Source organism: Daucus carota, chromosome 5, assembly GCF_001625215.2.
Source record: "Daucus carota subsp. sativus chromosome 5, DH1 v3.0, whole genome shotgun sequence".
In the NCBI taxonomy this organism is placed as follows: Eukaryota; Viridiplantae; Streptophyta; class Magnoliopsida; order Apiales; family Apiaceae; genus Daucus; species Daucus carota.
The window spans coordinates 44075358-44097422 of record NC_030385.2 but is presented as its reverse complement, the minus strand read 5'-3'; the positions used below and the strand labels follow the sequence as shown (position 1 = coordinate 44097422).

The 22065-nt window shown below is 33.4% G+C and overlaps 2 protein-coding genes across 3 annotated transcripts; one reads left to right on the top strand and one right to left on the bottom strand.

Moving 5' to 3' along the window:
* Positions 1-4879: 4879 nt before the first annotated feature.
* On the bottom strand, positions 4880-10526 carry LOC108223364 (omega-6 fatty acid desaturase, chloroplastic). Of its 2 annotated transcripts, none has more exons than XM_017397569.2 (10): positions 10286-10526; positions 10125-10182; positions 9421-9659; positions 7952-8095; positions 7406-7557; positions 6891-7013; positions 6572-6749; positions 5693-5811; positions 5328-5442; positions 4880-5114 (listed from the first exon to the last, which is right to left on the bottom strand). In XM_017397569.2, exons 1-10 carry the CDS (start codon positions 10322-10324, stop codon positions 4953-4955), a joined length of 1329 nt encoding a protein of 442 aa, XP_017253058.1. In that variant the 5' UTR covers positions 10325-10526; the 3' UTR covers positions 4880-4952. The 2 variants fall into 2 exon arrangements, with proteins under 2 accessions (XP_017253058.1, XP_017253059.1); XM_017397570.2 differs by having other exon boundaries at positions 9421-9663; positions 10286-10442.
* Positions 10527-14247: 3721 nt separating this feature from the next.
* Positions 14248-17430, top strand: LOC108220089 (reticulon-like protein B21). The gene is made up of 9 exons (XM_017393755.2): positions 14248-15466; positions 15577-15636; positions 15724-15826; positions 15916-15990; positions 16080-16230; positions 16478-16547; positions 16763-16828; positions 16903-17025; positions 17127-17430. The coding sequence occupies exons 1-9, from the start codon at positions 14386-14388 to the stop codon at positions 17246-17248; spliced, it is 1851 nt and encodes a 616-aa protein (XP_017249244.1). The 5' UTR covers positions 14248-14385; the 3' UTR covers positions 17249-17430.
* Positions 17431-22065: the final 4635 nt, after the last annotated feature.

The window sequence follows — 22065 nt, the reverse complement described above, 5'->3', positions numbered from 1 at the left end:
TCCTGATCAGGTTGTTTATCTTCTTCTTTAGCTTTTGCTTTCTACTTTAACAAAGATGATTCTTCTACTCCTGCTACTTTTACATGTCAGTACCAATTACATCACAGTAAATCAATAACCGAGCAGATATAACCGTAATTCTCTGCCAGTTTTGTAGGAACCAAATGATGTGAGAAGGGATGTAACTCCAAGTTAAAATTTGTAGAAGAAATGAGCATTCGTTGTGAACTAGTATGGAAATTCTAAAGGATCGTAAGGGAGCAATCTCGTTAAGTATGTTACTAATTACTTTCATCTGTTGCCGTCCGAGATTCCGGATTTAATTCTCGCTCGGTATGAGATTATGTATGTTATTCTTATCTCTTGTCTTTCGAAATTTCGAATTCGATTTTCGCTCAATCCGAGATTAGTTAAAAAGGTACATATTTGTCCTTGCAAAAAGATACGTATTTGTAAGAAATTTAAGGCTAATTATTCAAAGAAAAACATAGAAAAAGGAATTTTTTCCGGTACTGAAAATGATGCATATTACTCTTATCGCTTGTCGTCCGAGATTTCGGGTTCGATTCTCGCTCGGCCTAAGGTTATGTATGTTACTCTTATTACTTGTTCGGGATTTCGGATTTGATTTTCATTAAACCTGAAATTTGTTGCAAAGATATGTATTTATAAAAAATTTAAGCCTAATTATTCAAAGAAAAATATAAAACAAGAGTTATAAAAAATTACCGTAGCCGGGAGTTGAGGCCGGAATGTAACTTCTGATTTTGAGATTTATAAGCCAGTGCAACTGCGGTCACTTTGTTCAATGAGGAGTGATCACTAACATATTTACTACTCTAACTCGGTGCATATCTTAATCAGTCTGGTAGCTGATTGTTTTTTATTTCCAAAAAAATGACCGAAGCCGGGAGTTGAACCCGGGATATATCAACTGATGTTTGTTATTTATAAGCCAGTGCTACTGCGGTTATTTTTGTTCGATAATATCTAAGAAACATTATTAGTACAGTAACGAGATGCATATGCCAACAATTCAGAATCTGAAGAATATAAAAGAATAAATATAATTTATTAAACATATATCAGAACTATTTTTTTTTGAGAAAAATATATCAGAACTATTGAAATGGATACGTATTTGTAAGAAATTTAAGTCTAATTATTTTAAAAAAAACATGAAAAAGTGCAAAAAATATCAATACTTGAAATAATTTATATTACTCTTATCTCTCACCGTCCGAGATTCCAAGTTCGATTCTCGCTCAATCTAAAGTTATCTACGTTATTCTTATCTCTTGTCATTCGAGATTTCGAATTTGATTTTCGCCAACTTGAGATTTTTAAAAAAAATAAAAATTCGTAAGAAATTTAAGCCTAATTATTCAAAAAAAAAAACATAAAAACAAGAATTTTTCTTTCAATACTGCAAATGATAAAAAGAATACCGCAGCCGGGAGTTGAACCCGGAATATATCTTCTGTTTTTCGATTATTAGCCATTGCTACTGCGGTTACTTTTATGTTATGTTCACTAAAAAACATATTTACTACTGTAACTAGATGCATATTTTAATCAGTCTGGTAGCTGAAATTCAGCTACAGCTGTGATTTTAAAAATTCAGTTTCGTAAACACTAAACAGTGGATTGCTTTTAATCCAAGATTATAAAAGCATTAACAGCCGTTTAGAGTCTTTAGACCACGCAGCTCATCGCAATTATCCCCCATTTGCGGGTACCTTTCATCCTTTAATTAATTTAATGACAAGTACTTATCTGGTTCAGCAAACTCGATCAGCCTGCAAATCTAATAATTTAATAAGCATACTAGTCCAAAACGGCACAACTCCCTGTATAGTCATCCTGTCGTTTTCTAGTGATTCTTTGAAACTCTCGTACATGGAACTAGGATTTCGGATTTCAAATGATCAGACTGAAAAGTTTTATATTAAATTTCACACAAATTTTTCAAGATGGCTAAACAAAAGATCTGAATTAAAAAAAAAAGTGTTTGAACGTTTAAGGATTCGAATTTTTTTTGAAGTTCAGCCGAACTTCAAACATGAAAGCTCTTTGCCAGTTATGTGTATTAAGTAAAAGTTTTGTTGTCTTCTCACTTCTGTTCTGATGCTGCTGCCATATCGGTCATTTGAAGCCTTTCTTTTAGTCCGCTTGAAAAAATAGATTGAAAACTTAAAAAAAATATAATATCAATGTTTATGATTTTAGCCAGGGCTACTGATGTATAATCTTATTATTAAAATTTTATAAAAAATAATGTACTAACAAATTAAAGACATAAAAAAATATAAATAATTAAAAAAGAATACCGCAGCCGGGAATTGAACCCGGAATATATCTTTTCAATTCGATGATTTTAGCCAGTGCTACTGCGGTGACTTCTGTAATATATTTTATAAAACATACACTAGTACTATTTAAATTTGTAAGAGTTTTTTTTTTTTGTGTAAAGATAAAAAAATCTGGAGGACTCGGTGCAACATTAACCGTGTAACCATAGAATTTATATGTTCTGTGTGATGTGACCAGAGCTAAAATTATTTTCCTATTGATTATTTTATAAAAATTAATGTGCTAAGTGCTAACAAATTAAAGACTTAAAAAACATAAATAATTATAAAAGAATACCCCAGCCGGGAATTGAACCCGGAATATATCTTCTCAGTTCGATGTTTTAGCGAGTGCTACTGCGGTGACTTCTATACTATATTTTATGAAACATACACTAGAACTATTTAAATTTGTAAGAGTTTTTCTTTGTATAAAGATAAAAAGTCTGGAGGACTCGGTGCAACATTAACCGTGTAACCATAGAAATTATATGTTCTATGTGATGTCACCAGAGCTAAAATTATTTTCCTCAGGTGATTGATTATTTTATAAAAATTAATGTGCTAAGTGCTAACAAATTAAAGACTTAAAAAACATAAATAATTATAAAAGAATACCGCAGGAACTGAACCCGGAATATACCTTCTCAGTTCGATGTTTTAGCCAGTGCTACTGCGGTGACTTCTATACTATATTTTATAAAACACACACTAGAACTATTTAAATTTGTAAGAGTTTTTTTTAATAAAGATAAAAAGTCTGGAGGACTCGGTGAAACATGAACCGTGTAACCATAGAAATTATATGTTCTGTGTGATGTAACTAGAGCTATAATTTTTTTCCTCAGGTGATTGATTATTTTATAAAAATTAATAGGCGAAGTGCTCACAAATTAAAGACTAAAAAACATAAATAATTATAAAAGAATACCGCAACCGGGAATTGAACCTGGAATATATCTTCTCAGTTCGATGTTTTAGCCAGTGCTCCTGTGGTGACTTCTATACTATATTTTATAAAACATACACTAGAACTATTTAGATTTGTAAGAGTTTTTTTTTGTATAAAGGTAAAAAGTCTGGAGGACCGGTGCAACATTAACCGTGTAACCATAGAAATTATATGTTCTGTGTGATGTATGTAACCAGAGCTAAAATTATTTTTCTCGTGATTGATTATTTTATAAAAATTAATGTGCTAAGTGCTAATAAATTAAAGACTTAAAAAACATAAATAATTATAAAACAATACCGCAGTCAGGAATTGAACCCGAAAATTGAACCCGGAATATACCTCCTCAGTTCAATGTTTTAGCCAGTGCTACTGCGGTGACTTCTATACAATATTTTATAAAACATACACTAGAACTATTTAAATTTATAAGAGTTTTTTTTTGTATAAAGGTAAAAAGTCTGGAAGACTTGGTGCAATATTAACCGTGTAACCATAGAAATTATATGTTCTGTGTGATGTAAACAGAGCTAAAATTATTTTTCTTAGGTGATTGATTATTTTATAAAAATTAATGTGCTAAGTGCTAACAAATTAAAAACTTAAAAAACATAAATAATTATAAAAGAATACCGCAGCCGGGAATTGAACCCGGGATATATCTTCTTAGTTCGATGTTTTAGCCAGTGCTACTGCGGTGACTTCTATACTATATTTTATAAAACATACACTAGAACTATTAAAATTTGTAAGAGTTGTTTTTTGTATAATGATAAAAAATCCGGAGGACTCGGTGCAACATTAACCGTGTAACTATTAGAAATTATATGTTCTGTTTGATGTAACCAGAGCTAAAATTATTTTTTTCAGGTGATTGATTATTGAAATTCATATAAGAATTCAACTACAACTATTTTCGTCCGGGATCGGCCTGGTTGATACCAATAGGATCATATAAATATTTTCATATGAAGGCTTTTTGTTAGCCTGCCAAATAAAGATGGATGAATACAAAAACATATTGTTTAATATGAGTAATATATGACTAGATACTCTGTAAATTAAATCTGTTAGCAATCAAATAATACAATAGTCTTTCTCAACATATATTACCCCTAGTTTGCGAAATTACATTAGTTCAGATAAATAAGAAATCATGATAGGGATCATATGGTGGTTTAGCAGATAATTTACTCTATTATATAAAAAGAAAGCCCATCTTGCTTGCTTTATATTGTTCCGAGCTCGTGCTTTACAATAGTAGGCAATTCATAATTCAATTACCAGCTATGTTACCCAACTCTTCATTTTATCCCAAGAATTCGAATTGGACCCTCGATATTCCAACGCGGACATAGACACTCCAACACTTATTTTAAACAAAAACATGTGAGATTTTGCAGAATATTGTCGAGTCCGACATTTGGACACATACAATTTTGGTCGAGTCCGGATAACATAGTTTACAAGGGCAAGATTACAAATGACCATGAGCTTCTTCTAATTATTTGATAGATGCAATTATGCAATGTATTAACAGTTGATTACTCAGATCATGTTAAAATATGGAAAAGCATTCAAAAAGAGATGATAATATGATAATTGAAATCTAAAAGATGGTGTGGATCCCTTGAGTATACACAAAGTTATCAAGCATAGTCAGGCATTACTTTTTTAAGAAATGTAATTGGTTGAGATTCTTCAGGCGCAATCTCGTCAAAGCCGATATAATTTTTCTCCTCATCATATAAATGGCACACAGTTAATATTGTCTTCATTAGTCGCCAATTCCATGTAGCTTCATTCATATACTGTTGAGAGAAAAGCAGATGAAAATTGCAAGATTATTAATCATGCTGAAAATTTGATACCAAGTAAAAATATCTTAATGCGATTTTGTTTTTCGTCGCATCCTCTGTTTTGTTTTCCTTCCCTCTTTATAAGATAAGATGGTCATCAAAAGTTCAAAACTATACTAGAAGAAAAAACAACAATAAAAGAATAAGTAATTCAACTCATCATACCTTTCCCCAATTCTCCTGTAGAGATTGATGTGCAGCCCTCAGATTGTAGCTCGGAATCCTTGAAGAAACATGGTGGGGAATGTGGACGTTGATATCATGACATAGGATCTCAATCCTGAAGAGAAAAAAAAGAACACAAGTCACAAACCAATAATCACTAATAGTCAATGATCAATATCACTCACGGGCTCGAGCATCAGAACGTTGATTAAAAGTTTGAATTTTTCAAGTCCTTCACACAGTCTTCAATGTGTTAATTTTCAGTTAAATATATCGAACATTTGTCGTGGTTCAAATTATACACTACCGATTCTTGCAGGCATTAGATTACTTGACCGTAATAGCAAGTAGGAGAAGTTCATTACCATCGAGGATAGTCACAGTGAACTGTGCCAGTGAGTTGGGCCTTAGCTGCATTCCACTCTTTAGCAGATTTGAAAGGTATGTGAGGAGCTGTGTGGTGGACCATCGTAAATGTGCTCATCTGTGGATGCAGTAGCACACTGTAAGATACATGAGCCATCTTTATGATTAAAAGCTGAAGATGAATACTACACTACTAAAGGAAGTACGAGCATGTCTGGTGCAATGCTAAAAGTATTTCTATCTATAATTCGGCAACAAAAACAAAGAAAAAGAACAGACCACTCCAATGAAATGCTAACATGGATTAAAAAAAGCATTATGCTATACTTGGTGCTCAGTATAGAACCAGTCAACCAGGTATAGATGTTGCTATAATTGCCAGATAAGCATGCAAGTGAGAAAACGGATAATAAAAGCTGGCAAACAATATCCAAAATATAGAAAGGATGCACGTTCTATCTAGCTAATTGGTTATTTCATGTCATATTATAATTATGCATTGGACTACATAGGAATGACAAAGTTTCAGCCTTTGACTCGAGAAATATCATCATAACATTTTAAAAATGTTTAGTTTTATTTGAACACTTACAATTAAGCTTATATCATAGCCAAACAGTTTATCAAAGTACGATGACCAGGAACAGGTAAATTTTGTGAGTTGTGACTCACTCTTAGTACATGATCTCATTCAAGTGAACAGATTTCGGTCGACTGCAGAAATCTGTGCATCATAGTGCAAATGCCTCTAATGATACAAATACTACTGCAATTTAACGGTCTTGTACTAATAAAAAAATAGAACTTGTAAGCAGGCACACCTAGTCTAGCACTTGGGGAATATAAAAGAATCACAAATAACAAGAGTGTTGTATTACCCAAAAGTGGTAACCCAACCATGGCATCAACCAGTACTTGATCCATCCCACCATCCCTGTTTTGAAGACGATCAATGGCCATCCAACTGCCATGAACGCAAATACACAAGCCAAGCTTATCTTTACCCTTTGTATCTCATTTGGTCTGAACTTCTTTAAATCAAAATGCCAAACCACCCTATACGAGATGTAATAGCGGTAAGATTGATGCATACAAAATGAAAGCATGATATTAAACTCATTAAGTGTATTGAGAATTGCTCAAGTCGGAAGGGAAAGAAGTCAATGACATGAGTGAGTGGTATATTACTGTCATTACCAGTGAGCTATAGACATCCAAGGCCTTAATGGACCATATGCAAGGATTATCAACTTCCGGAATATTGGCGATCCATTGAATTCCTCTACTTTAGCAGGGTGCCAAGCTGTATCCGCCATTAACCTGAATATAGTGTGAGCTTTGGTAAGTATTAAACAGTACTAGTATATGAACTCAAACTCAAGTATACACATTATTCAAAGAACGCAGTGTAACTGCCAATTTTCAAAACAAAAGTAGAATATTTGTACAAGAACGTAAATGCATACACACAAATAATATAGCATGATGTGTCGCAGAGATGAAGTTATTAGTTATGCATAATAAAAGGGATGTACTTATGAGGAATTCAACATAGTGATACAATTATATTGTAACAAGATCATGAGGGATGATCACTAATGATCTCAAAAAAATTTCTGCACATTTCAATGCTTCCTCCCAATTTAGCATAAGATGGTTAATATTAAACTTATAACAATTCAACTACAATAATATAGGGATATCAAACTGACATGTTTGTTTTAGCATGATGTCGATCATGCTTAATGCGCCATGGCTCATACGGGTATATCAGCGGCATGAAGGCCAGAGTTCCAACGATGTCTTCCAGCAATTTGTTCTTTGAGAATGATTTATGTGCACAATCATGACCTATAACAAAAAACTTCACAGGAGAAATAAAACAAAATGGTAAATTCATGTGCAGCTTATAAAAAAGACAGAATAAAGTCATAAACCAAATTTTTTGTTAAAAAATAGGAAATATAAGATCAAGTGTAGGCTACAGATAAATAACAAGCCTGCTTCATCAGTGGAGAACTAAAAAAATAAATACTTGGCGAGTGGTATAAATAATTTTTAAAATCAATTTTTTTTTTGCTAAACAAAAATCATATTAGCAGAAAAAAGAGAGATACATTCAGGATTTTGAGAAACCAAAAAAAAAAAAACTAACCTTTTTTCAGTAGAAAATTATGTCAAATATAATGTATCAATTGGTTATATGAACCAGAGGCACAATGTACAACAAAGAATGATGGGATTCAGACGGAACTAACCCCTGTGATTGCAGTCCCTGTATATGCCCAGGCAAGAGGAAGTAAATACCACGGTGACTTGGAGATCAGGAAGAGTCCCAAAGTGTAGGAAGTTACAGATATCAATACTGATTTCCATGCCTTGGTATCATCAATCTCAAACACCTAAAATATACGAAACGGGTATTCAAAAGAACAAGACTAATAAATAATAACCACATCAAAGCCTTAAGCTTCCTTGGATTGAGGAATAATCAAAGAGTTGTCATATTATATAACTGTATGAAGTAGGAAGAATTATGCTGCCCAAATTGGCTGGAAGTTTACAACATAGTATGTGTCCAAGTCTCAAATTCCACTTATTTTCATCTTTTTTGGTCAAAATGAAGTGTCAGAAAAACTCGAGGTGAAACAGACTAACAGAGACTTTACTGATAACACAGGCCTATACTAGTGTGATCACTTTAGCACCCTTACCCGCGGTTTTCTACAAGTATATGGTACCTTATGGCTTAGAGCATACAACAAACTTTTTAAGGCAAGCCCACCAACAAACAGCCTAGATACCTTGGTATCTGTCAGGTGAGTTGCGCGTTTAGCTATATTTAGCTACATATATAGGATAAAGAAAATTGGTTGTTTGTAATACTACTTGTATTAATATAAGATTTTCTATATATTAATATTAAATAAAATGCATTAACTGTGAAAAAGAAAGAGCTTAAGCAGGAAATTTTCTGTCAGTTCTTTACTAATCTGTTATCAGTTATATATAAGGATTCAACTGCAGTCATTCACATTTATGATGAAACTGCTTAAAGATCTGCAGATGAAAGATAGGCAAATTCAAATTATATACAAGGAACAAACTCAGTATAGCTGAAGGCCAAGTAGCCAAATCTTGCATAATGCATGCCAAATTGAATAAGGGCGGTGGAACAATGTACGCCTACACATAGTGTATCACTAAAGCCTGGGTGACGCAAGCAACACAACAACACACAAAAAATTTGCACCCTCCCTTATCTGCATTAATCTCTAAGAATGTTGGCCTTCAAGATATATTTTCTAGCCTATATAGAGGTGCAAGCTAGTATGTCTATCATTCTTCACATGAATGATTCTTGAATTCAAATATGTGAAATTTCATGGATTTAAGTTCTACATGGTCAAAAATGTCATTCCATTCTGTTATAGATAGTAATTTTAGGGTTCTGAGAAGTAATATATTTACCCTTTTAACAGGGTAATCCAACTACACAAGTTTAAAAGAAACTTGCTTGAAGGAAGCAAAAATTATTGGATACTTCTTAATTGTATTTTGTAAATAGTATCCCTACAAGGGACTTTCACTTTGAAGTCCAACCTTGCAACAAATTACAAATTTGTAGAGCAGCACATGACATTGGTGGCAATATATTTCCTTGTACACATTTGACATGTAAAAATAGAAGTAAAATCTTAAAATAATGAATTTAAATTTCTGATACCTCCTGTGGAAGGGAATCAGTAACATTCTTCAGTGTGATGTTATCTGGAAGGGGTTCTGCAATTTGCCTGAAGCCATAACTTTCGCACAATTGTTTTCTATAGTCTGCACTGTCTGCTGGAGATGGTGCCACAGGTGCTGCTACAGCACGGACAGTTTTACTCTTTCTCAGGGGATCGAATTGTTTTAGGCATTGCATCCTTCTTTGGGGTAGACTTTGCCACTTCAAGTAAGACATGCCTGTCTATCATAATGAGCATTATAAGGTGCTCATACAGATAAATGGTTCAAATAGTCTATAAACATGAATTCTTATGCCTTTGTATATGTTATTATGTACCAAAATGTAGAGTTAAGAATATTAAACAAAATTCACTACCAGCTCATGCTATGTTCCGTGCAGAAATTGCTAAACAGTAATATATAGACACCATAACATCTTGATAAATATAAAAAGATAAGTGTTGTGTAGGACAACTAAACAGAGTCGATATGTGCCAGTAGATGGTGTCCCAAATCTTTAAACTCAACTCGTGAAAAACAATTTTTTAGAGTTAAAATATTCATTCATTCCCACACCAAATTTACGCCAATATACAGCTGCATTACAGCATAAGTGGGCTCAAAATCTCAAATTTCCACGAAAACAAATCAAAAAACACACATTTTCGGAGAAAGGGTGCTAGGCAAAAGAGAAACATATACCTGGAGCATTCTTGAGCATGGAAAATTTATGGGTCTGACTTGGCCTTAACTGGGGACCCTGAAACACAAACAAATCCTCATTAAACAAAAACTCAACTCTAAGAATCATATCATCAAACATATTGAGTGCGTAACAAAAACACGAAAAAATTGATAATTACCTTGAAAAGAAAGGCAGAGTCTGCAACCCTGCAAGCCATTCGAAGCAGAGAGTGCCAAGAAGTGAAAATCAATAGAGCCCAGAGAGCAAAGTTTGGAACTTGAGCTCAGGGTTCTCACTTCTCAGTGGCTCTGAGCTTGCAGATAATGGGCAAAGAGGACCTCAGAAACAGAGACTTTTGAGTTTTATATTTTCTATCTGAGAGTCATGTGGTTTATGTGGATCTAATTTGTTTGGGCCTCTTGGGTACGTGAAGCTACGTATCAATGTTTATACTTATCCACACTGCACCGCTTTACTTCTGAATTTTATACAAGTAAAATCTGTTAAGCGGTTTTTGGCAATTTTTGCGGAGATTTTAACAGTTCGCATCCGCATTCTGAATTCGATTCTCGTTAACTTAAAATTTAAAATTTATATGTATATAAAAAAATTATGTAAACAATATTGCATTAGAAATTAATATATGTTATATTATTTTGATGAAATCAGGGAGAGATGAGGCGGATCTAAACGTATTTCAGAAAGTCACGTAATTCGATTTTAGGGGCGTGAAAATAATTTTTATTATTTGCATACGAATTTCATTTTCCGGCACGTTAATTCGTCATGTCTTCACCTCACTCAAAGTCTTTTCAACATATTTTGGTTGCGAGAAGTAGCCCAGTAGGCCGAAATGACCAACTTCCCGTTATATATTTGGAAAAAAAAAAGGTGCGCAGCTCGTTAAGTGATGAGCCAGCCCAATAAAGCAAGTACCATCCCGTAATTGTATGGCCCAATTTAAACTAGGAACACCGTGGGTAGTGTATTACTGGACTTTGATGGTCCATGCAGAACCTGGGCCGTTCTGGTAACTTTAAAATAAATGCTTCTTAATTAAAATAAAAAAGTGAAATAGAAAGTAGAAGCAAGTTAAGACTTATAAGTAACTAAAGTGTTTGGGAATTAAGCAGAAGCTCTGAAGGAAAAAACTAGCATTTGTAACTTTTGAAAAATATTTCTGTTTTTTTACACAAACGGGTCAAGAAAAGTAGAAATTAACTTCACTGAAAAAGAAGTACTTCTGCTGTGTTCCCAAAAGGACACTATAGGGGCCGTTTGGGTTAACTTAAAAGAAGTGACATCTTGCTATAGTAAAGAAGTGGAGTAGAAGTGATAAGAAAATAAGTTAAGAAAGTATTTGGAAAAAAAGCAAAAGCTGTGAGAGAAAAGCTAGCATTCTCAGCTTCTTAAAAGTGCTTCTACTTCTTTACACAAACGGGTCAAGAAAAGCAAAAACCGGAAGCAGCTTCTGCGGCAAACAAACACCGCCTATATCTTTTGTGTTCCGCTGTTAAGGAACTCAAATAAATTACAAAAAAAAAAAAAAAAAGGACATCAGGGACCGATTAAAATATTTAATACATCACTCGTAATCTCGTATAATGAAACTTGAAAACTCTTTAGATTTAATTTTATATATAATATAACAAATTACAAAAATATAATTGCGGTTTTTAATTATTATACTAGATTGTCCAAACAGGAATTGTTATCAGCAGCTGGAAAAATTAGAGTCGCGGACTCACAGCACAAACCTAAGAAAAAATTTGCTAAAACGAAGAAATGAGAACAATACTCCACTAGTAGTACTACGAGCCAAGAGACATCCAATTCAACCCCTTTCTGCATCAAAATCAGGTAGTATTTAATTACAATAACTCCTGAATTTAAAATTTAGAGAAATGTCGTTTTCTTTCGCACACCGTTCATAGCATTTTCGCTCGAGATAAAAGCAAATAACAAAACCAGATTTTTTTTTCTTTTCAGTTATTTTAAAATATATTCTATATTTTAAAATCAAATATTTAAAATCATGTATTAAAAATTAATATATGTCATTCGTAAAGAACATGAGAGAGAGAGAGAGCATGTTTGCTAAGATCCCTGGAACAGAATGGAGGTGTCGGTGCGGTAATTGGAAGTGGGCAGACAATCGTCCCCAGGCTAGAAAACGTCGAACAATCCTCTCTTAACTTACATGCTGTCAGCCTGTCACGTTGCATGACCTTCTACAACTATATTATTACTATTGCTTTTGTATTTAGCCACAGATAAAGCATTCCCCCACCCATCTCTCACGTTCACCGACATCTAATCATGTAGTAATGTTTATTATATTATGGTTAATATTTGTTTAAAATTTTTATTTCCATGGCATGATGGCAAATTGGCAATAGCCTAACCCTTGTTACAAAACGAGCCCTAGTCATATTTCACTATAAAAGTTCAAACATACCCTCTTCTGTCCCCCTAAAATTTTTATATTGAAGATGAAATTTGTCGTGTATTTAAAACTCTTATAAAATATAATTTTATAAATATATATTTATTACTCCTTCCATCCCAAATTAGATGATCTTTTTGAGGAAAAAAATTATCCCAAAATAGTTGAGCCTTCCACTTTTTTATACATATTCATTACTCCCTCCGTCCCATTTTAACTGCTCTTGACTTTTCTACACGTATATTAATATGTTAAAAAAATCAAATCTAAACATAATTATTCTTTATAAAATTTATATCAAATAAAAGTTCAGAATCTAAACTTTTATTTGATATAAGAATTGAAATTTTTTATTGAGTGTAGATGTTATTTTTTTGCATCTTAATATACGTGTTGAAAAATCAAACATCAGTTAAAATGGGACAGACTTTGTGTTGCTCCCTCCCTTCCTCTCAAGATTCTGCCTAACAAGAAGTTGAATTAGTGCTTATAGCTTCAATGAGTTCTCTTGATACTCGGCAATACCCCTGCCCACGAATTTCCTCCATTCTGGTGCTCCCTCCATTACTATGTTTGCATGTTTCCCCGAATTTCCTTTAAATTCAACCCAATCTTCAGCTCTGTGCCTGCACCTAATCCAAATTTGATTTCCTGCTCCGACTCTGCCTCTCTCTTATTTAACATTTTCAATATAAAGTTAACACAATAAATATGAGTAAAGATGGAAAAAAGAACAACTATTTAATACAGTACTCCTTAATATGTGTGAAATGAGCAAAAGACTCATCTAAATTGGAATAGAGGGAGTATTACATTATTTTACGTAGAAATTCACATAAAACCCTAATCAAATGAGTGTCATGTAATTTAACAAAAAAATATTTAATTTGCCTAACTTCGTAAAGACTTATCAAAATATAATTTATATTAAACCAAAATTTATCAGCAATTCAGAATTATATGTCCACCCTACGGCTCTTGTTAAAATTTTTTACAGTAATAATTAAACTTGGATACGGTAACTCGTAGGATCCGAGTGACAGGAGAGGAACTCATAGGGATCCGAGCCATCCCAGCCCGTTAAACATATCCAAAAATTCGGTGACAGATGTTAATTTGCAGAATAACATGTACATATCCAGATGCAGCTAATTCTCGATTACACACGGCATGTCGGCTCCAGTACCTTGCATCATTCTTTAGCCGTTTCAGCAATTGTAACGCTTCCGCACTTTTCTCGAAATGCTCGTCATCAAAGTAAAAATCTCAAATCTTTTCTTTCGGATATTTAATAAGTTCATTGTCTTTATGCATGTGAGCCTACTCCCTTTTGGCCCCCTTGGTTAAAATAGTAAAAATAACACACAGCCTGAAGAAAATAATTAAATCTCCCATCCAGAAACCGAAATCTTCACCATCATCATCCCCAAATTATTCCCCAACAACCAGATCATTTACTCTTCCTTTTACCGACTCCTCCCTGTATATTTCCCCGTCGAGTATCAAAACTAATCGGTTAATTTTTCGATTTCAGGTTTATCAGGATAATTGGTCGATAAATTAATAAAATACTTTTAATAATTAGTCAGATATATTTTAATAATTAATATTTAATTTAATTATTCATACTATCATTTATCGACGGAAATTTTAAATGAATCGATTATTTAACAATTTTAAAGAGGAAGTAACTGCAGCTGACAAGAGGAATCCCCAACAGCTATAACTTAAGTTCCAAGCTTTTACCTTGACAACAACTGTATCCTTAGTACTATTTAGTATTTCCAGACAGTAGATTTAGAGAGAGAAAGAGGACAGAGAGAGAGATTGAAATGGATTTAGATGGCAGAAGGGCAGTGACACCAAGAACAGGCTCTGCTTGGGAGAACAGAATGAATGAAGTTAAGGGTGGCATTAAGGTTTTCAAAGATGATAAAAGCCTGGATGATCATGATGAAAGTAGTGTTAAAACTGAGCTTCAAGTGTACAGAAGAATGAGAGGCAAACAGGGTCTTGCTGGGATTGCAGGGAAGAGGAAGACCTGGAAGACTGAGAGTTCTGAAGGGGCTGATAAGGACTTGATTCAGATTGCGGCGCAAGTGTCTGAATTGGGCAAGAATTGTGATGATCAAGAGTGTGGAGAATTGAGTGTGAGGGTAAAGGGTGATGAGATCAAGAAAAGTGGTGCTCAGACGCCGCGGTTGAGGTCTAAATGGATTAATAATTTGGATGAGCAAGGGAGGGAATTGAGTGTGGCTGATATTAAGAAAAGCCCTGTTCAGACACTGAGAATAAGATCTGATAAAGATCTTGGTTTTGATGGAGTTGAGAGGAGTCCTAGAGGGGTGAGGACAAGATCTTCGGTGTCTCAGAAAGGGACTAATGTGTCGAATGATGAGCTGAGGAAAGATGATAAAATTCTGGTGGAGTCCTACACTGCTTCTGATTATACTAATAGGAGGAAATCAGTTGAGGTATTGAGGAAATTGAATGAGGTTGTGAATGAATCAAGAAAGTCTGTCGATGTATCTGCTCTTAGGGATATTAGGACTAGACCACTTGGAATTACTACTAGATTAGATGATAAGTTGGAGTTGAGGAAGTTTGGGGAGAAGGTTGTTACTAGCAATTCAGGTCAATTGAGTCAGATTGAATCGTCGCCTAAATTGCAGGTCGATGATGAGAATGAGCTTGGCGAAAAGGAAGATGATAATGCTGACGAGATTAAACTGGATACGAAGGATAATGTTAGCATAGAAGCACCGAAGGATGATCAGGTTGTGATTAAAGATGATAAAATTCAGAATAGCAATGTGAAATCAATTCCCATTTCACAATCTGTGAAGAGGAAACCTCCTGCTGCTCTGAAGAAACCGAAAATTGTCCCAAAACCGACAAGAACTAAATCAACAAGTAAGCTTCTTTACTGATTCACTTGCTTATTTGTTTTATAACTTCTCTGTAAGTTTGATAATTTAAAATGTTCCAAGTTGGATGTTTCTTAATAGTTTGGTTATGTTTAGTTCCATGTGTAGACGAATTCAAGACAGTCTCGAACAAACATAGCAAATTGCAGAGTTTTGGTAGGTTTTGTTCCCTGCTAAATGTCCCATTAGACTTTTTGTTTATGTTTTCAGAATCATAACTTTCTGTACTTGCCTAATTTTCAGTTGATTTAGTAATGTGGAGAGAACCATCGAAATCGGCTTTCATATTTGGACTTGGAACGTTTATTATAGTTTCATCTTCATACACTACAGATATGAATATCAGGTTAGAAAGCTCCATCCCCAATAGCGCTATTCAATCTCTATTTTTTCAGATGTTTACTAACTAAATCTAATCTTTGATGACATTTACAGCTTAGTTTCTGTAATTTCCTATGTGGGTTTGGTTTATCTTGCTGCAATTTTCCTCTTCAGATCCATTCTTCATAGGTATGTTGCTAGAAATTTTGAATTATGGACTTGTGGTATGTAATTTGTTATTTATCTAAATGCTTTCTTATGATAAAATGCAAAAACAGGGGAGCTTTAATTGTAGATGATACAAGTCCAGAATATGTAGTTGGGGAAGAAGAAGCGATCTGGTTATTGAAATTGATACTTCCTTACATCAATGAGTTCCTTTCGAAGATCAGAGCTCTCTTCTCCGGTGATCCTGCAACTACAATGAAGGTAATCAAGTTAATCTCTTATCTTTTCAGTAAGCTCAAGCAAAACTATAATTGCTATTATAAATTGACGTTTTAAAGGATTTTTTGAGAGCCTAGTGTCAGACCTCCTTCATTTCTTCGTATTATCAGTATCCTCTACCTCGTATAGCCTAATGCATTAAACTTTATGGATCTCTGTCTTCCTTTTTGAGTGGCCTTTCCACACTTGCATTGTCTACCGAATCTTGATAATTCTTCTTTGATGGCAGTTAGCAGTGCTGCTATTTGTTTTGGCAAGGTGTGGTAGCTCCATAACGATATGGAAGATGGTCAAACTGGGTACGTTTCAATTTAAATTCATATAAGCAAGTAGCAGGAATGATTCAGTCTTTGAGGTGTCAAACATATTAGTATCACCTGGAGGCCTTGGTTTATGATGAGTCGTTACTTAACATGGTATCATAATTCAGAACTAGTCCGAGGCCTCCTACCTTCCTCTGTTTATACAAGTTTCAATCATAAATTCATTCTTTTTCTTGATATGTTGACTGCAGGCTTTTTTGGAGTTTTTACAGTACCTAAAATCTGCTCTTCCTACTCATCTCAGTTGGCTGCATTCGGTACACTAACTTCTAAACATAAGTTTCATGTCCCTATTTGCTACATGCCTTTACTATACTTGTATGAAATGCAGGTAAATTCTGGATTCGACGTTTTAAAGATGCCTGGGAGTCATGCTCTCAGAAGAAAGGCGTTGGCTTCTTCGTTTTTACAGTTGTCTGGAACCTTTCTTCCATTGTTGCTCGCGTATGGGCAGGTACAGAACAACATAACATAGAAATACCACTTTCTTGTGGTGAATTGATTATCATAAAAATTAACATAGTAACTAATTATTTGCAATATGCATTGATGCAGTGTTTATGCTATTTGTGGCCTTTCGATACTATCAGCAGCAGCAGCAACAACATGATGAGCATCATTCCGAGGAGTGGATAGAGGAGGAATCAAGAGAGGGCAGCGTTAAGGTGAAAAACTGAAGATATAGTAGACAGGGATGATCCTGCTTTAGTCGACATAATAACAAGAATTAAGACAGAGTCATAGTTTCATAAGCGCAATGTCAATAATACTTGAGAGTTGAGAGATATTAGCTTAATAAGAGTACAGATATGAGTATAGCTGTATAGGAAATGAGTTGTAGTATTGTTTGTTAGTGTTTCATCTGTTTCAACTAGTTCAAAGAATGTGTAGGTTTACATATACTCGAGCTGTAATAAAATTAAAGCAAGTGAATGGAATTAGGATCAATCAAAGAAATTGTAAAAAAGTGAATGGAATTAGGATCAATCAAAGAAATTGTAAAAAATGACAAATAAGTCATATATTTAAAAGGTCCGGATGTGGATATATGAGACAAACGTATGTTAATAGCATTTGATTGAACAAAAAAAAATACTGAACAATTTTATTATAATTTTGGGATGTATATACAAGATCTGCTACAATATTATTAAGCCAAATGTTTAATGCTCAACACTTTTTCTGCCGGATGTATGCTCGTACAATATCATTCAGCGAAACGTGCAACGCTCTAACATTTTTTTCTGTTGGATGTATGCTATAGTAGTACATTTGGATGTTTGGCATTATATTTAAAAAATATTTTTAAATTAAAAATATAATATTATAAGTGAAGTATTCTCTTTTCTTTCCTTCGGAAGCATATCCGATGACTGTAAGTATTCTTTTAAATTTGATAGCAAATGACTGAATCTTTAAATCGACTTTACTTGTTTTCTGTTACATTCATTTATTTTCGGTCCATAAAAAAACTTGGGAGCAAGCATGTCAAATGGGCCGAAATATGATCCACTTGTGAGTCCATACGTGGACCAGGACTCTGACTCAGTATAATTATGGCCCATGGAAGACTTCAGACCAGTATAACTAGCCCAGCTGTTAAGATTGTTGTTATCAGCCCCTTTCTTCCCCTTACATCGTCATTATTTCGACAATTAGAAAATTCCAAAATAAAAATCCATCGCCATCCACAACGCAAGTCATCAAAGTTGATTAAATTCTAATCCATTATCGATTGGTCATCGTTGATGACTAACAAGTCAGATCTAGTGGCCAATATTCATCGATTTTTATATCGACATCAATTAACATAAGCTCTACTAAATATACGTGTATAAGTCATCAAGCTTCTCTGCTCAACCCATCATCTTCATCTTTAATTCTAGGCTTTGCTTGTCCCTTGTAAATTGTTTCCACTTTGTAAAAGTAGCTTTCGGGACAATGAGTCACCTTAAATATGCAATAAATTTGATTTTATCCCGTTCTGTTTAATTCTTCGTTTGGACCACATCAAACGTTGCTACGCATATCAGCCTCACAATCTCTACTGCTGATAATTTATTTACATTATAAAATACACTATTTTTCTAGACTATAAAATTTAGCGAACGAGAGTGCTACAACAGTCAATTCGTATGGAAATCGAATTGAATATTTTCTGGATTTGTTAAACTGGAGAAATATGTAAACAATTTTTAAGAGATAATTTTTAATATTATATTAACATATTATTAATTTTGTACCTATTAAATTATAAAATATCAATAAATATATCAAAACTAACTTAATATTATTTTTCACATATTAAAAATTTCTTAATTATTTTATTTAAAATTTTAAACTAACCCAAACGCCCATTATTACATTGGGATTTCTTATATTTAACAAGTAATTAAATTTCAATAAATTAAGCCAAATTTGCTCAACTAGTAGTACCTCGATTGTAATGGAGGTTAAAAATGTTTGCTTGAAGAAAGTTTAAAAGAAGGAGTATTTGTTCTCATACGAACAAAAGATAACCAACCAGTTATACATATAAACAATAATGAATATTACAAACGTTTGAAATTGAGAGCTTAAATACACTGAATATATGAGACGACAAGTAAACTAATCGTAGTAGTTGAGCAATTAAGCATGTTTTATTTGGAAAAATGAAAAAAAGATAGTAGGCTTATAGTTGTCAAATTGGAAACTAGCTGGTAAAGCTTATGTTATCGCCAAGGCAATTGGCAATTCTTATAAGGCCATCTCCAGATCCAAAAATCCAAATTTAGATCACCAACTGATCCAAATTTCTGATCAACTCCAGCAGTGTGATCCAAATTCTGATCCAAATCACTTTTTGTATATTATATTATATAAATTTTATATTAAACTATATAATCATAAATTTAATTTTTAATCATTATTAACTACTTATATTATATTTGATTAATTAATTTAATTATTTTTTTAAACATCGATCAAAGTATCTCAAAATCAAGGAAATGAAGATGAAGCTCAAGGATCTCAAAATGATAAGAATAGCTACGAACAATATTTTGACTATCACGGAGGAAACAGAAATAATCTGTTCGACTAAATCAAACATTTATATTTATCGTACTGTTTTCTAGTCATTTTCTGGTATTGTAATTTTATTTTATATGCTTATAATTTTATGCATGTAATGTACACTTTTTTTAATTTCAATAAAATTTGCTTTCCTGTTATTTTAAATTTTTACTAAAACATTAATTTTATTTATTATTAATTATAAACTATCATTGATTAATTATTAATAATCACAAATTAATTTTAAGTCCGATAAACGAAACATATAGAAATAACAAAATCATTATTTTATGATAAAATAGGTGATCCAAATTTGGATCAATGAACAGTGGTGATCCAAATTTGGATCAGTACTATTCACTGATCCAAATTTGGATCACTGCTGGAGCAGAATTTGGGATAATCTGCCCCAAATTTGGATCTTTGGATCACTGCTGGGTTTGCCCTAAGCAGGGAGCTGTGTAATCAGATTATAAAGCGAGAAAAAAGACAAGAAAAGAAGGCCACATGGGAAGAATTAAAGTGGATTACTCAAAATAAAGCGGCCAATTGAGACCAGCATCACTTTATCAACAAAGCTTTCTATCCATATGTATTTCTTGCGCTGGATGAGAGAGAGGTTTTACATGTATGGATATGTGGTAGGAATGTGGTTTGATCTGGACAAACAAATGCTCACTATGCTTAGTTGCTTACTTGCCCTACTATCCATATTCACAATCATTTGTGTAGCTTGTCTACCTTCGTATTTGTAATAAATTGTTGATAATGTAGTGTATATCATCTGTGTGTTGAAATCGTTGGGTATTTTTTTTTTTCTCGATGGCAAGAGATCAAATGTGTAGATATTGCCGAAAATACATATATTTAAATTGATGTGAATTATAAACTAAAATAAAATAAAATTTAAAACGAATCTTTTCCAAATTCTGTTGATTAAATATTATATTTATAGATAAGTAAAAGAGATATGTTATTCATCTACGTCTACATTCTAAAATGTTAGAACGATTCAGTCTTCACTACAAGAAAAGCAGCTATTTTCGACCGGAATTTTAGACCGGGCACTATTTTCGACCGTACATGATCGAAAATAAATCCGGTCGAAAATAGTTGGTCGAAAATAATAATTTCGACCGTTTCCGGTCGAAAAAGGTCGGTCTAAAATAAACTTATTTTCGACCGCTTATTTTCGACTCTGTTCCTCAGTTTTTTCCGTCCATATGTTTGGTCGAAAATAAGCTCTGGTCAAAAATGACCGCTTTGCTTTGAATGAACTGCATTTCACTTTGATTCACGTATACTGGTATGCAAATAATGAATCATACAAATTACCAAATGTATGTAATTTAGCTCCACTTGCTCAGAATTGCACAGCTGCATTAAACACTCCAGCTCTATAAAATTACAAGTAAAGCTAAATGCTAGTGAAAAATGACAACATGCTAAGTTCCAGAAACTGGGACTGTGACATTTGAGAGCCACATATTACTGCATTTGATCCCCTCAATCAATACTATCTGGCTCCTATTATTTCTTGTTTTTTAATTTAGGTTCCTTTCGTTTTCACTTGTTATTTTACAAATGGATCAAATACGTATACACTCAAATCTTAAGATATCATTTAAATTGTATATTCACAACCGTCTTATACAAGTATACAATGCATGGACCATGGTGATTGCCTCGCTGATATTTCTATATCAAAGTTTAATGCGAGATGTTTTCTGCATGTATAAATATATTATATACGACTGTGTCAAAATATATACACAAAATTAAATAATAATATTAAAAAACGGAGACATATCCACAAGTCTGATTACATTTATAGTATTATTTAGTTTGAGGGGTATGACATTTTGGTTTGAATATGAAAGTACATATCACGATAAAGAATTCACACTGAAGATGAGTCCTGTGAATCTATATATTATTTACACACATATCATATGATATTTTATCGTGCCTTAGTCGAAGATTTTCAAAAAAACAGTTTCTCTATCTTTTCAAAGTAGATACATGGGTACATTTTATCATACTCAAACATTGTTTTAAGTGGGTTTGCTAATACGTTTAATTTATTTCGTTTATAAAAAACACATAGAGAATTAACCAAGTGGGGGAGTCCATGTCGAAAACTCTCGTCACTCAAACATGTGTCTGGTGTCCACATAATTCTATTTGCTGTAGTATTATATGCTATTATTGGTATACTATCGATTCAAAATATAATGATTTTATTTATTTAGAGTAATGTTATAGCCACTTTTGGCTATGAAGGAATAGAGGAGGGCGCGCCCTCCGCGGGGTAATCCGGGAGGCGCGGCCCTATGTCTCAGGAACGGGTGTGCCATACCTGAAGAATGAAGAAGGGAAAATGATGAAGATAAAGGGCGCGCTCTCCATGGTCGCGCCCACAGGTAAACTTATTATA

Coding starts and splice junctions, on each gene's coding strand:
- LOC108220089 (XM_017393755.2), top strand. CDS start 14,386: ATGGATTTAGATGGCAGAAGGGCAGTGACACCAAGAACAGGCTCTGCT. Junction 16,548..16,762: donor ATGGAAGATGGTCAAACTGG/GTACGTTTCAAT, acceptor TGTTGACTGCAG/GCTTTTTTGGAGTTTTTACA. Junction 16,829..16,902: donor ATCTCAGTTGGCTGCATTCG/GTACACTAACTT, acceptor TATGAAATGCAG/GTAAATTCTGGATTCGACGT.
- LOC108223364 (XM_017397569.2), bottom strand. CDS start 10,324: ATGGCTTGCAGGGTTGCAGACTCTGCCTTTCTTTTCAAG. Junction 10,183..10,285: donor ACTCTGCCTTTCTTTTCAAG/GTAATTATCAAT, acceptor TTTGTGTTTCAG/GGTCCCCAGTTAAGGCCAAG. Junction 8,096..9,420: donor CTGATTCCCTTCCACAGGAG/GTATCAGAAATT, acceptor CGTATATTTTAG/GTGTTTGAGATTGATGATAC.